This window comes from Blennius ocellaris (genome assembly GCF_963422515.1).
Source record: "Blennius ocellaris genome assembly, chromosome: 1".
NCBI classification, from domain to species: Eukaryota; Metazoa; Chordata; class Actinopteri; order Blenniiformes; family Blenniidae; genus Blennius; species Blennius ocellaris.
The window spans coordinates 3,849,973-3,866,559 of NC_137650.1; the positions used below are offsets into that span (position 1 = coordinate 3,849,973).

Genomic DNA, 16,587 nt, shown 5'->3' on the forward strand with positions numbered 1-16,587 from the left:
TGTGTGTATGCGTATGCGTATGCGTATGCGTGTGTGTGTATGTGTGTGTGTGTGTGTGTGCGTGCGTGCGTGTGTGCGTATGTGTGTGTGTGTGTGTGTGCGCGTATGCGTGTGTGTGTGTGTGTGTGTGTGTATGTGCGTGCGTGCGTGTGCGTATGCGTGTGTGTGTGTGTGTGTGTGTGTGTGCGTATGCGTGTGTATGTGTGTGTGTGTGTGTGCGTGCGTGCGTGCGTGTGTGCGTATGCGTATGTGTGTGTGTGTGTGTGTGTGTGTGTGTATGTGCGTGCGTGCGTGTGCGTATGCGTGTGTGTGTGTGTGTGTGTGTGTGTGTGTGTGTGCGTATGCGTGTGTGTGTGTGTGTGTGTGTGTGCGTATGCGTGTGTGTGTGTGTGTGTGTGTGCGTGCGTATGCATATGCGTGTGTGTGTGTGTGTGTGTGTGCACGTATGCGTGTGTGTGTGTGTGTGTGTGTGCGTGCGTGCGTGCGTGCGTGCGTGTGCGTATGTGTGTGTGTGTGTGTGTGTGTGTGTGTGTCTGACAAACTTTAATAAAAACATAAACACAAGTCTCATTTGTTGTTGTTTCTTTCACCTAAACACAACCTTCACTTATCGTTGTTTGATAAGAAACATTCAGGAACGTCTTTTATAGTTTGAAAAGGAGGAAAAAGTGGATGTGGAGTATTTTCCTTCAGCGGGACGATAATGTTGGTTCCTGTCCGTTGTGCCAGTGGCCTGTGTGTTCAGGAAAGCCCATTAACACTTGAGTCAAGACCTGAACATCACTGCCTCAATACCAACGTTCACATCAAGTCAAACTCTCTCTGGACTGAAGCCCCGATACAAACCATCCATCACCTGTGTTTTATTGTAGCAATAACATTCCCACGCATGAGTAATCACTGAGCCCCGTTGATAATTGAACCAGATGTTGAGCCACATCAGGATCTTTCCCAAACCTAACTATTGTAGTAATTGTGAGGTTAGTTACTAAAAACCTTGAGTTTTCTCGGTATAATGAAGATGCGACATGGTTTCGTTTGATGGATCAGGGGTCTCAGTCCACTTTCTCCGGGCTGGCCGGCCCCTCGGCGGGCGGCTCTGGCGCCGCCGCCGCGTCAGCCTCCTTCTTGCTGCCTTTCGTGGAGCTCCGGCTGGGAGTGCCGTTCAGGATGCCCTCGGCGGGCTGCACGGTCTGGAAGTGTTTCCTGGAGCCGAGCAGCGAGGGGTTGTTCACCAGCGTGAAGAGCAGCTGCCAGCGAGCGCGGACCCTCCGGCCGCGGCTCTCCTTGGTGGGCCGGTTCCCCGGAGCTCCTGAAATGGTAAATGGTCTAGATTTATATAGCGCCTTCTAACCACACTGAGTGCAGTCCCAAAGCGCTTCACATATCAGTCACTCACCCATTCACGCTCACATTCACACACCAATGGGACAGAGCTGCCATGCAAGGCACTAGTCGACCACTGGGAGCAATTTAGGGTTCAGTGTCTTGCCCAAGGACACTTCGACTCATAGACCAGTGTAGACTGGGATCGAACCTCCGACCTCTCACTCCGAAAGACGACCACTCTACCACCTGAGCCACGGTTGCCCTGAAAGCATGGAGGAGGAGGAGGAGCAGGCTGAGGGAGGAAGCACACGGAGCGGAGGAGCCGGGCGGCCACCTGTCACCTCTTCTACTTGGCTCTATTTCTTCTCTTTTTTTCTCTACTTTACTTGAGTCGTTCTTTTTCCTTTTCCTTTGTGCATTTGAAGACAAATACCTGTACCTTGTACTGGCCACATTCCTTGACTTCCATTCCACCGGTACAGGTGACGGTTGAGCGTCAAAACAGGATCTAATAGCAGTCAGACTCAAAACTAAAGCTGCAGAAATTAGTTTAAAAGAAAAAAATGAAGAACGATCATTCTTAAAGGCAAACACTTACCATTTTTGATTCAAAAGGAAAGTCTTTTGATTTTTTTTCCGAAATGTGGAATTCATACTACTTTTTCACTGTAATTTGAGTTGTTTTTTTTCAAATAATCTTGTTTCGAAATAAAACAGCATTGACTTTCTACCAGGGGGCGGCAACCTTCAACAGTCAAAGAGACATTTGGACTCGTTTCCCACTGAACACACACGCACACACATACACACACACACACACACACACACACCCCTTATTTGCACTATGAAAGTAACCCAAGTGTCATTATCAACAAGGAAAAACTGCAGTTTGTTAATTCCTGCTGCAAATGGCTTCCAGTTTGTTGAAGTGTGTGTTGCGTCATGAGCACGATGTGTTTCACAGCAGGCGTTCACGTGGCCTACCTTCCTCTGCGTCTCTTATTTTCTGTCCCACCCGGCCGCCCTCGATCACGACGTCCAGCAGCAGGCTGCAGAAGGCCTTCATCACCGGGTGGGTCTGGCTCACCTCCACCTTCAAGAAGTGGGTGTAGTAGCAGTACGCTGGACGGAGTCAAACATCACAGAGCACAACCAAAGTCAAACTGAGATCATTTGGTCACATCGGAGACGATTCCACCTGCTGATACGTCGCATCCTGACGACTTCATCACCCTCAAGCCTGCAGGACCTTATATCCTCTCATATCAAGTGAGAAATGTTCACCCGGGTCATGCAGCTCTGCGGTGCGGTGCAGCAGACTGACGTCGATGCGGCCCAGGTGGACGATGTTGTACAGAGCGGTGATCAGCATCCTCCACACGGCCAGCACCAGACCCACCACCATGTTGACCAGGAACAGCAGGTAGGTGAGGAGGAAGAGGCTCTCCCTGCACACCAACACGCACACTTTCAGTGAGGCCATGGAGAGCCCACGAAAGGGGTTCCACACTTTCATTTAATTCTTCAGTAAGGTAAGCCTCGTTTTGTTTCCACAGATTTACACACAACAAAACTGGAAAACACATGTGTGAAAAGTCTCTTCTAAATGCAATCAGTTAAAAATAGATTTATCAATGAAATTAAATAATCAATAATGGAGATATAATGCCCACAATAGTCACTAATTATCCAAATTCAGTCATGCATTCCTTCTGAGACGGGATTGTCCTCTGAGTCCATGTTTTTGTTTCTTGATTTTCAAAACACATTTTCAAAATTCTTCTCTAATAACTTCTAATCTCGTTCATCAGCATATACATGATGTATCATTTCTCACTTATTTCTGCTTGATGGCTCACGTTCAGTCATAAAATGTTGTTGAACAAATACAAATAAGTTTCCTTGTAAAATTTGAATTGTTTATGTCTGTTAAATGTCTTCGGGAAAACACGAGACCAGCCTCATCAATCAATAATAAAATGTGAGTGTTACATTTGTAGTGAAAGCAGCTGTATGTATACATATTGTGTACCCCATGAAATAAAACACAATAACAACAATGACGACAACAACATACCAACAGCACATAATAACACAATGAATGACACTTGAATGAAAGAGTTGAAACAAACCAACGGACCTGTGATTCAAGTCTCTCATTCCAGCTTCCTTTTTGATGAAGACAAATTTTGCCGTCACATGCTGAAGCAAACCAACCAGAATCAGGGTCACCCAGGCCGGCCTGACATACAAACAAAACAACATTTTTGATAAACGTAGGTTTTTTTTTTTTATAAACAATTAAAATGTAGGCTATCGCCATAATCAGTTCTCACCATGCCTGCCCTGCTATTTCAAAGACCACGATGTTACGACCATGAAACACCGGGATGATGATCAAAAACACCAGAAATAAGAAGCAGATGAAAAACACGACTGTCTGGATCACCATTCCTGCAGAGAAACACCTCAGATCAGAAATAGGAAGACACTGTGAAGTCTGTTCAAATCTCCTGCTCAAAACCTTTAAAGAGTAAGCACAGAGAAACCAAATGGAAACAAACAAATCAGCATGTTGTATTGTTTTGAAATATGGTATCTGAAAATGTAAGTCTTTGAAAACACCACACATTTACACTATTTTGTAGCTTTTTACCTTTAAATCGTACAAACGTTCCCAAATACTGCGTACTTCTAACAACTCAACTCTGAATCACACATTGCCCGTGATCTAGACACATGCTGAAGTCGACATGAATCATTTGATCACGGGTTAATTTTAATAGAAGAAACTTGGCATTTTCTTAATACCGCTACACGTGTCTAATATACACGTTTGACTTAAAGGTGCCATGAAATGAATCTCCAGTTCTGCATATTAATGCTTCGCAGCAGGCTTGTCAGGTGGAACATGAACATGAGATAAACTGGACCACGTGTATTTTTCATTTAAGACGCTTTAAAATTAGAAGTGGACATGATTATGTAATTGATTTTCCTTTTGTCTCTGAGCTTTACCGAGGCAGACGATTGCAGCCTGGTATCCTGTCAAACCCATCCAGCAGACGACTCCTGGTTTAGATGGACAAATCGTTTTCTGGCTGTTGTAAATGTTGTAAATGTCTCCCTTATACAGTCCTCTCAGGTTTGATCTGAAAAGGATTAAAATCATAAATGAAAGTTAAAAAAAATCAACAAATTGATTGGCCAAGTGAATGATAATAATCTTAAATCTTGCAGGTAAAAACTTTAGAAATCTGATGCTCATAATTAAATTGAATACTTATGAATAAAATATATGAATCAATATGAAAATAATGTAAAAAAAAAAAATAATCTGTTAAACTTGTTTAAATTCAGTTTGAACATAAATCAAGTAATAATGAAATAAATAATAAGTCATATCATAGAAAAACCTGTTAAAAACTTGATGTAAATCAAAAGCACAGCAGCATTTTTTCAACGAATAAACTATGAAAAATATATTTTTATATATATAAAAAATAAGATCAAATTCAAATTAAACATCATCATATCCAGACAGTGAAACCAAAAGGAAATGCAGAAATATATATGAAAAAAATCAAGTAGTCATATAAAATATGTGCCAAACTTAATATTAAAATCCCATTTTGTATTAAAGAATACACTGTATAAAGTTTATGTTTATAATGTTGAAGGAATTGAAAGAATTGAACTCACTGTTGTTAAAGACTACGTGAGAAAAGTACAACGTACTTTCACCCAAAGTAAGTTTGAAACAAAAAAACAACACTGTGACTTTTGCAGTTAGTTTACTAAATAAGTGCAGATGGGACGGAGCAATATGAATATTAATTTAAATTGTGTCTGTACACAGCTGACGCGCCGTGTGGTGTCAACTGGTCTGATAAATAAAGCCTACATAAATCACATCAGCACAAATATAGTACTTTATTCCAATCGTGTGTGTCTGGTTCTGATGAAACCATGGCGGTTTTATTGTCCATACCTGTGGAGGACCATGGACCTGGTGAGCATCACGATGCTGACCAGACAGGACAGGGTCGTCGCACACAGGTAGCACACTGACACAACATGATGCACAAGCAGACTCACATCAAAGATTCACATTCGGATTGTGGCAGAATGTCCAAAAAGAGAAGCCGCAGACCTTCCAGCAGCCAGGTGTAGAAAATGACGATGTTGACGACCTCCATCCTGTCGTCAGACAGGACGATCCCGAAGCCCAGCAGGAGGAAGGCAATGTTTTCATCGATACCGGCGCGAACAATGTGCAGTGTGGGAATGACCAGCACCACGAGCAGCAGGGCAGTCTGCTGGGACAAGCCAGGAGCTATCATCATCTGGGAGGCAGAACAACTGGATGAAATGTTGTGAAACTGATCTGAAGAGGAAAACTTGCATGATAAATGGCCACACCGGTGACAAACGATGACACGGCCAGCTTCAGTGGAAAACGAAACACTGAAACACAAAGTGCAACATCACACTATGAACCCGAGTCTCGTTTATGTAGAAATTCCTTTCACTGCTTCACCGAAAGCTTAAAGGCTCCGTGTTCCAGTAAACTGTGTCCCAATAGCCTCAGAAGGGGAGAAAGTCTGTCCTCTCCTTCACTTGTTTGATCCATTTTTTAGTGATTGTGAGATCATGAGGTTAATCTGAGAGGTTCCATTCATGATGTCATGTGGAGAAATAAGCCCTCCCTCTGGTAGTGAACCCTTTGACCCTCCCTCAGGTAGATGAGCTCTGGCCTCTAGAATCAGGAGCAGTTGCCATTTTTCCCCCTCGAAAAAACTACCGGAAAACAAACAACAAGTAGGCCTGGACACTCACAGCTCATTAGCATTTAAAGGTACAGACACAGAAATGGCCTGTTCTCTCTCGAGCCACTAGAGGGACTTTTAGACTGAAACTCAGGACCAAGGCTGGATTTGCAGAAATACACTCTGAATACTGTGTTTTTGAATCTCTGACAACTATGTGAAATTCTTGGAAAACTGTATAATATGGGACCTTTGTTATCTTGAGATAATCTATTGACAGTATGACGGACACAAAGTTCATGTGTGTGAGGGCACTCACCTTTTTCAGGTATATAAACATAACTTTTGGGCACCTCCAGTATTCTTTCTAAAAGTGTCGGTTTGTCTGCCGCTGAAGAGCTTCAACATACAAACACAGAGAAACATCATCACTAATGACTTCTGTTCCAATTCCTGGAACCATAAAGACTGGAGGAACGCGGGCTTGACTGGCCCGATTTGATCCATTTAATCTTGTGTGTAGAACCAGATGTGGAGCAGCTGCAGAGGCTCTCGCTCACAAGAGGTTTGAATGACAGGCCACATCTTTATCTAATTACAAGCCTGCAGATCAATTGTTCTCCACACCTGCCACCAGCGCTTCACCGCTTCATAACCGAGCCACAGTCTTGTCAGTTTCCTGGACTCAGTCTGAGCCTCGGCTTCCTTCTCTGCATTGATCTACATTTAATAAAAGCCCACTTTCCTTCATTCAGACACTGGAGTTGAGATTTTGAGCAAAGGACATCTACCTGACGTCAAAAACTGTCAAATGGTAAAGAGAGGATCTGTCTCAACACATCCCAGATTTACTGCTTTTCTCTGTGGATTCTACACAATGAAATTATGAAACAATGAAGTCATGTGGGGATTTATTGTTTTACCCTCAATCGGCTCTCATTGGATTCAGTTCCACATCCTCATAAGCATTTATTATTCAATAAACTAAGACATATAAAGCTTTACGACAGTGAAAGGTTTCTAAATCACTTGTGATTTATGTACAACTGTGATTGTTAACCTCTTTCTTACTATTGATTGTGTTTTTTATGTGAAAAGTGATTTTTATTCGTATGTCTGACATCCAATAAACTGTCACTGAGATTCTTCAAAAAACATTTCAAGGAAAATACATGGCTCAAGTACTCTGAGGCGGGGTTAAGGAATGCTTTCTCCAATCAATGTAGTAGGATATCACCATCTTGAATTTCTATTATTAGTTTGTAGAAAACATGTTCATTGCGCCTATAAAGGGCTAAATAGAAGCCGATACTATAGAGGATTCACTGAAGATCTATTTGATTGGGAAAAATGTTTTTAAAATGCTTCAAATTTAATTTGAACAAAAAAACGCATGTTTTGATTATGTATTTTAAATAGAAAATCAAAGTAAAATAAAAACCAAAAACACAAATGTACTGTTTTTCCCAATTGCTTACCTGAGTTGGCCTAGGATCAATTCCTTTGCACATATATATATGTATATATATACCCATATATATAGGGGGGGTTGCTTACCTAGATACCACAAGTGACAGAATTTCATCTTTTAAAACTTATGAGGCGAAAAGCTATAATATACAAAACAACATGGTTTAAACATAGCAGAGGAAAATGACCTCTAGTGTTGCTACTTTAAAGTCGCACTACAGTTTATTAAATGTGTAAAATGGAGACAAATCTATAAAAATCAGCATGTTCTTGTAACTGACCTGTGATGTTTGGAACATATTCCCTTTCTCACAATCAGCCACAATTGTGATTAATATCAAGAGTGACGATTAGATTAGCCTGCTGGAAACGTTTATGTCATACATAACTTTAGTTTTTCTGCTGTGAGACGTCAAAGTGCTCCTGTCTTTGTTTGGATTCCTCCACATCTGTCATGTGACTCAACCTCAGGTGTGTAAATCTCCATTCCGTCTCCTCACCTGACAGCCGACGACTTTTTCTTCAGGAGTAACTTCACATAGTCGGTGTAGTAGCTGCTGTCAAGATCCTGCCAGATTAAAAAAAACTTGTTGTGGTGTTAGAACGACACAGATATGCTGTACTGTGGTGACATTTGGAATAAAGGCATGAAAGTGACTTTTTTTATTGCTCAACTGCAACAATTAATTTTTAAATTCCAATGAAGAAAAAAACCAGATGACTTTAAATGCTGTTTTTATGAAAAACGTCTCACTATAAGGAGAGAAGACTTGTGTTTACTGTTGAAAGCCAACCTGTGTTGTTTTAATATGCTTTAAAAAAAAAAAAAGGAAAGAAAAGAAAAACATCACTGCTTTCGTCATAATCTTCTGGAGGACGCTGAGTTAAACCCACACAAGCTGCTTAATGTAATCACCGTTCTGTTTTACATAGTTGAAATTCATGTTTCTCGCTTGAAGCCTAATGAGATTTATTAATTCCTTTTTACCTGTATACCAGTCTGCCATAACATTATGACCACCGACGGGTACAGTCACAAGCTGAATATGTCTTCATCCTGGTATTTGGTGGACTATAGAGGCGGTAAGTAAACATTCTCTCTCCGAAGTTGATGTATAAGAAGAAGGGGGTCTCATCTGAGAACGTCTTAAAGGATCTGCTGCCAACATCCTGCTTCCAAACTCTCTGAGTTCAAGTCCAGTCCAGGGACTCAATCAGGAAAACAAAACAACGTTCCGTCAAAGTGGTTTTATATTTCTATATTTTCTCATTTCTTTTGCACAATCAAAGGAACTTTTGAAACTGATAGCAGAAAATCATTGAATTTCCTCCCCTTGATGCTTCTGATATTGACAGACGAGTGCAGCAGTGTGCAGGCTGTGTGAAAGCTCAGAAGAAAAGCCTACTTTCCACTAGTTTTCACGTTTTACCTGCAGGAGCTGACAGCCCAGAGTGATGAGTTCAGGTGCATCATGCTACATGCTAGCATTGTTTGGGGCTCACACATTTGAAATATGACTGACAGTCGATAGCGAGCTGGAACGTGGCAGTGCCAAGGTTTGTCTTTTCTTTAGTTTATATTTCACAAGACCCTGGAGTGCCAAACCTTTTTTTTTTTCTGTGCCCCGACATTTCACTCAACCCAGTTACCAAGATAAGCAGTGAGTATGTAAACAACACCGGGACGGTCTATATAGCCGATGAGATAGTTAAACACTGCTACTTGTCCAGAGAGACGTAAATCACTGACCAATCAGCAGACGGCTCCTCAAAGTGGGAACGGTTCTGTGGTGCAGGGAGATGGGAAACCGTAACCCTTTGGTACGGTTCTTTCAGTACCATCCACAACTTTTGCATTGGGGATGCACAAAAACCAGAACTGTAGCGTACCGGCACATTCAGAATTTCTTTTTACCAATAAAGTAATATCAGCAATGTCAGACCTTTTATGAAAGCAAACTTTGCAGATGAGTTGCTAATGTATTTGAAGCATCACTGCAACACTCATGTTTTGAAGTTCTTCAAATGAAGCTACAGGAAATACAAGTTCCATAACATGCAGTGCAATTGTTATCACAGCAAGGGATTGTGTGACTAATTTGAGGAGGCGTCAATTTACCAAATTACTTTTTCAATTTCTGTCTGTTCCACTCTGCAGCAGGATTCACATAAAATGCTACTGAATCAACTGGTTTCATGCCAAGACATTGTGCCGCTGCACAATGTTTGGTCATAATGTTGTGGCTGATGGTTGTATGAAGGCCACATGGTGAGATGTAGAGTTTGTCACCTCCTCAGTTTTGGGTCCTTTGACAAACAGCAGAGGAAACTGGACACAGAGGAAGGCGAGGCAGGCCATCTGAGGCAGACTGGCCAGCAGAGCGTAGAATTTATAGATCTGTGGAAATTGAAGGAAATATTGAAGTTGTTTTAGTGTTTGCAGAATAAAATGTTTTATTGAAATTTGTAGAGGAATTTACCAATACTTGACATTAAAAGAAAACATTCAATGAGTCATCATTCCAGGTATGGGGACGATTATCACTGTTGGAAAACCATTGGAAGGTGAAGTTTGCATAATATGATCCTTTAAAGATCAGATCAAGAGCAAATAGAGATCTAAAGTCATGTCAGAATTATTATAATACAAACAAAACTTTGCAATTTTAGATTTACAGAAAAATAAAGTTAAAAATATCTCATATAAATCAATCAAAAAAGAAATAAAGTTGTTGGTCTCAGTTAAGTTAATTTATCTTTCTTTTAGTAAAAACCTTTAACTCACACTAACACCCAGGGGGAAAAAAGTTTTACAACTCATGCATTAGATTATCTAAGATTAGAATTTCTTCCCGAGTAATTTTAAGCTCCGCAATGATAAATCAGTTGCTATTCTCTTGTAACAAAGCAGGATGAAGTTGTGGCAGGTGTTTTACCTCTGGAGTCTTGGGACAGTCAAACTTCTGCCACACCAGGACTCCGAAGTGGCTAAAGGACAGAAGCGTCCCCAACACGTAGCCTGCTTTGTGCTGCAGAGTGCTGCAGACCAGCAGGGGGTAATACAGCAGCGGGTAGTAGAAAATGCCAATTATCTTCATGTACTCTGCCAAACAAGACACACACAGAACTCTGACTGTGTGCAGGTCTGGGGAAATACAGAGGCAACTTCCTAAAACAAGAGCAATATCAATTCTTCACAAGGTTGTTGTTTTTTCATTATTTCAAAATGCAACAACGTTATCTTTAACTGCTTAATTAAATAAATCCTTATTAAGGAACTTTTGTCACTGAGTGCTTGACAGGGATAAAGGAGTGTTTGAGGGGGAGGAGTAAAGAACTCTGAACTCCTTTTCGGTCATACAAATACAAAACACAGTGTTTCCTTTGAATTGAAGGTGTAAAAGTGTTTGTGTGAGTTCCACTGCCTGTCCCACTGCTCGTCTCACTGCATGTCCCACTGCCTGTCCCACTGCATGTCCCACTGCTCGTCCCACTGCCGTCCCACTGCTCGTCCCACTGCCTGTCCCACTGCTCGTCCCACTGCATGTCCCACTGCTCGTCCCACTGCCGTCCCACTGCCCGTCCAACTTCATGTCCCACTGCCCGCCCCATTGCCCGTCCCACTGCCCGTCCCACTGCTCGTCCCACTGCATGTCCCACTGCATGTCCCACTGCTCGTCCCACTGCCGTCCCACTGCCGTCCCACTGCCCGTCCCGCTGCCCGTCCCACTACATGTCCCACTGCCCGTCCCACTGCTCGTCCCGCTGCCCGTCCCACTGCTCGTCCCGCTGCCCGTCCCACTGCTCGTCCCGCTGCCTGTCCCACTGCTTGTCCCACTGCCCTTCCCACTGCTCGTCCCACTGCCGCCCCACTGCCCGTCCCACTTCATGTCCCACTGCCCGTCCCATTGCCTGTCCCACTGCTCGTCCCGCTGCCTGTCCCACTGCCCGTCCCACTGCTCGTCCCACTGCCGTCCCACTGCCCGTCCCACTACATGTCCCACTGCCCGGCCCACTGCCCGTCCCGCTGGCCGTGGTATGCAGTGGTGTACCTTTAAGGTGGGGCGGTGTGTGTGTGGAGAACGGCAGAGGGTCTGCAGCGACCACCAGCACCGCCAGCTTGCTGAACATCAGTCCAAACACACACATGACCAGACCTTTTTTCTGAGTCTGGTCCAGGAAGTTTGCTGGACTACAGTCAGGAGACAAACCCTTCGATTAGAGATCACTTGAGACAAACCTGAAGTGTAATAATATTAATAATAAGCGTGTTTTGTCCTGACCTGAAGATGCTTGACGATCCTCTGGCGAAGCCCTGACACAGTTTGTTTTTCCTGCTGAGAACTGCCAGGATCAACACGACCACCAGCTGCAAGACAACACCATTAGGACTCCTGTTCCCTCTCAAACCATGAAGCATTACCACACTGGAAGAGTCCTTTATTTATACTAACCACTTACTCAACACTTATAAGTATTGATAAATGTCAGGGAGAAGTCCCTTATAGCAGAAGTAGTGCACAATATTAACACTGTTTACTTTTATTAATCTATTTATTCACATTTGTATGTTAACATAATTGACTTTATTTAATTGATTTGGAAGGTTTTTGTTTTTAAATTTGGTTTGTTTTCTCTGGATTCATGGACAAAAATAAACACCTACTTAGGGAAAACAATGTATGAATATAGAGGGGTTTTAAAAAGACAAAGATGTTGTGATATGTGCTGCACGACTAACTGTTCTCAAAAACAATAAACAATACAGATTAAAGAATCTAAAAGTAAGAGATTCCATGCAGGAGTTTCATCCAGTTTAAAGACAGACATCATTGTGCATTGATAGGTAATTCATGCAATACCAGTGACACTAAAAAGCACGTTGTGGAGTCACTTTCATAAGCAAATGAATAGCATATAAAAATGAGGTTGCATGGGAAAGTAACAAGCTTTTCATTGTCTTATTAAAGTGCATAGTTCAGTTTTCTCTCCTTAAAACAAGAGGTGAGCTGTTAACTTATCACAGGAATATGCAAATTACAAATTATTATGCTCTCAAAACGCACAACATAGACATTGAAAGAGACTGCATTCATGTTCTGCAAATTCAAAATGATATTTTAAACCTGAAAGAAATGTGTGACTAACTGTGATTATCTTGAAGAAACTCCGATAAATTTCTCATTTTGAACCGTTGACTATTTTATATGTTTCTCTGTTATGGCCACAGAGCAGAATTTAAATGCTCAAAGACATGAATGTTAATGAAAAATACAATGTTTTTAAATGAAACCTGAAAGTGTCTGTTTCCATTACAACAGTGGAGCAATCCCACTTTTTGAAGAACACCAGTCAAAACTAGTAGTTCTGCACATGCTCAGTAGAGCCAAATTACAACAAGTTTTCTCCGTGGCGTCATGGCTTCCAGTCCATATTCTCCTGGGACTTTTATTTTGACAGTCACCGTAATAACGATCCAACTTGGTACATTTATTTTGACAGTCACTGTAATAGCAATCTAACTTGGTACTTTTATTTTGACAGTGACTGCAACAACAATCCAACTAGGTACTGTTATTTATATTGTAAATATATATTATAATTATTTCTATTATATTTGTTCTCTGCTGCTTGTGTGTGTACTTTCAGTACCAAAACCTAACACCAGCACCACCTCATGGCCGGCCATGCTAAATTCAGCGTTTTCAGTGTTTCTGCTGTTTTCATGTAAATAGACATTGTTTTCAAAGTGTCGCCTTGTCAACGCAAAACCTTTCTGAAGTGCAAAAACACATTTACCACTGAAAACACTGCTGCGTAAACATGGCCTAAGTCAACAAACAACTTCACAACTTCAATTTGGCATAAGAGACAGAGTACTGTTTTTAAAAAAAAAACAAATGACATGATTTGCTTTAGTGTTTGTATTCATTTAGAATATTATAACACTGTATGTTCACCTAATATTGAACAAATACAAGCGTTTGTTGTTGTTGTTGACAGAAACTGTGATATGAGAAGGTTCAACCTCTTGGATTTAGTCGCCAGATTCAGCATTTATATTTAACTCCCAATGTGAAGTAGGTCATGTTGATCAGTCATTGTTTTTCTCTGCATTCACTCTGGATTAATCCTCATTTTAATGAGGTTGGTCCTCAATTGGTCCAGCGACAAGCGAAGGCCTCTTTAAGTGGGCCGGGACGTCGTCCTGCCCCACTTTCCTTCTCCAGTAACTGAAGCTCGTCGCTGCCGCTCAACAGACTCAACGGCACAGTGCAGGATGGCGAAGGCTTCGGTTCTCCGGTTCTATGAGTCACATCCTCTCGTCTCTTTATGAGCTGCTGAGCCGCAAAGTATCACCAAATCTAAATCGGCTTTCACAGGAAGTTCCTGAGAAAGATGAACTTCTGCTCTGGATTCTAAAAAGCTTCCTGTACTTTGTACACTATTGCTACGTGCTAAATGCTACATGAACCATTGAAGCATTGGAGCAAGACGCTGGGTGGATGTCGCCTGCTGGAGCATGAAAACACAACAAATATATGTGTATTTTAAAAGAGAAAAGCATTTTCTATGTGTCACTTCTACCATCACCCTCTTGACTTCCTGCTCTTCTACTGGCTGTAGGATGAGCAGTTTCACTTATCTCCATCCATAATCAACAAATTATGCATTTACATTGAAGATGCCAAGAAACTTTCTGAAGATACTCACAGAAATGGCCAGCATGCATATGTTGAAGAGGTTGTCGTCTGCTACGGGGTCACATGGTAAAATTACTCTGTGACAAAACATACAGTTGATTAAGACCAAGAAAAGCAAGAACATTTTTAACATTACTGATTTACACTGAACAGCAGCAGCAGTAGAAACTAAATATGATAATATGTCTACAAATATGTCTATAGTATTGCATGTTTTCTTATACTCTGACTGTAAAGACATCTATGTCTTTGTGCATGTGTGTATTTGTGTATGTGTGTGTGTGTGTGTGTGTGTGTGTGTGTGTGTGTGTGTGTGTGTGTGTGTGTGTGTGTGTGTGTGTGTGTGTGTGTGTGTGTGTGTGTGTAATCACACACATCTATGCACTTGTACTGTATAAACATGTACTTCTACCAGCTTCGCATGTATCTGTGAGCATGTGTGCATGTTTATGTACACAACGATTCAGCATCATGCTGTGTTTTCACATGTGTACTCGTGTACCTGGACAACATTGTCAATGTGTTTTTTTCCCCCCAAAAAACGGATTGAAATGAAGTCATCAAATATTTCCTCCATTGAATCCAACATGATTGTCGGATATAAATCATGCAACGGTCAAATAATAAACACCGGAGCTATTGGTGAACTTTCAGTGTATTTCTACTCACTCTTTGGGCGGCTGTGTTGGCTCTGCGTTGTTGGAGTACCAGTCTGAGTAGTCATAATAGGAATACTCAAAGGGCTCAAACTCAACCTTGCTGTGATTCATGACGGCGGCTGAAACAGGTGAAACAAGTCAAGACAAAAAAAAAAAAGAGAGAAGAAAGTATCCTGATGCCGGTGAGGTCAAGACCCCGGCGCCGCCGTCTGCTGGTGCTGCACCGTGTGGCCGGACTGACTGACCGCCCAGAGTTCCGCACTGCAGATTAGGAGTGGCGGCAGCAAGGGGAGGGAGAAAAGCTGCTGCACAACCTCTCGCTTCAACATCACAACTGCTCCTGGGAGTCAATTCATGAATGACTTCAGACTTTAAAAGAGCCTGAAACAGAGAATAGCTCAAACACGAGACCAGCTGAAAAGTACACACAAGTAAGTAGTTTAATACAGTGAAGAATGATCAAAAAAAGGGGGGGGGGGGGGTTACATTTATTAAAAGAATTAAATGATTGAATGCGAAAAAATACAAATACAAAAACAAGAAAGGAAAAAAAATGCTAAAACTGCTAATAATAATTACTCTTTTGACAACCTTTATGACTTATGAAAGACTTTTTTCCACAAAATAAAATTTGTTTGGGGTCACAAAACTGTTTTAAGTTTAAGAAATAAAGTGTCGTTTTTGGAATACATACAAAAACTGCACATTTCAATTTGAATTTATTTTCATTCAAATTGTTGAACATTTTATTTAAATCTTAAATTTTTCTAGCTATTTTAGCTCCATAGATTGTAATGGATTCAGCTACTTCACTGACTCTAATAACTTTATTTCTAGTTTTTTTTTACTCGTTTCCACTTCTTATTTTTTTTCCCTTAAATATCTGTGAGGGGGAGGGGAGGGTTGTATGGCTAGTACTAGAATATGTGATGAGGCAGCTAACTTTAGCAGTTCAGGGAGAGAATTCTGTACTGTCTGTTTGGTAATGTGCTGTTTACCCGTGCGTTATGTCATAATGTATTTGTTAGTGTGCACTATGTTTTACATGTATTCTGGTAACGATGCATGTTTGTGTTTGGTGGGACGAGATGGAAATGAGCTCTGAGGTAAATGTGGTGTATTTACAGCCACCGGATGTCCGTTCAGTAATATGGACTGTCCCATTCAAATGAATTATAAACAAATTAATTAAGTAAATGAAATGAAATGCTTTACACGTTCTTACCTTTTTAGCTCTTTTGGGTGAATTTCAACAACTTTTTCTTGTGATCTTAATTTATTTGAATTTAACCTTAGATCTTTTAGCTCTTGTGGCCATTTGATCTGCTTTACATTTTTATCCATTATGAAAAATAGCCTGAAGTAAAAAACAAGATAAAAGTGTTTATTTTCGTATAATTTCCTGAATGCTTCGGGGAACCACTACACAACCTGGTGTCTGTATCTTTGCCTCTAAATTGCTCAACCTTCCCTCTGATCCATTCATTTGAATGCATCTTTCTGTCCATGTCTGCATGATGGCCTCGACTACGACCGTGCTACCAAGCAGCTCAGTGTATGTCATTTAATGTCAGGAGTGTTCATGCATGTCTGAGTAGATTCTCATAGAGATTAGGTAATGTTGCAACGTGGCTTCAACCTGCTGGCCTCCCTCTG

At 41.4% G+C, this 16,587-nt stretch overlaps 1 protein-coding gene across 1 annotated transcript; it reads right to left on the reverse strand.

Annotated features, from left to right (window-relative positions):
• Window positions 1–1,055: 1,055 nt before the first annotated feature.
• On the reverse strand, window positions 1,056–15,042 carry LOC308147629 (receptor for retinol uptake stra6-like; the record flags this gene model as incomplete). Its single annotated transcript, XM_080519904.1, has 17 exons — window positions 1,056–1,312; window positions 2,314–2,451; window positions 2,614–2,777; window positions 3,470–3,571; window positions 3,666–3,783; window positions 4,348–4,481; window positions 5,321–5,396; window positions 5,483–5,645; window positions 5,735–5,796; window positions 6,418–6,497; window positions 8,069–8,136; window positions 9,859–9,966; window positions 10,505–10,671; window positions 11,621–11,760; window positions 11,852–11,937; window positions 14,283–14,349; window positions 14,942–15,042. 17 exons carry the CDS (start codon window positions 15,040–15,042, stop codon window positions 1,056–1,058), a joined length of 2,031 nt encoding a protein of 676 aa, XP_080376030.1.
• Window positions 15,043–16,587: the final 1,545 nt, after the last annotated feature.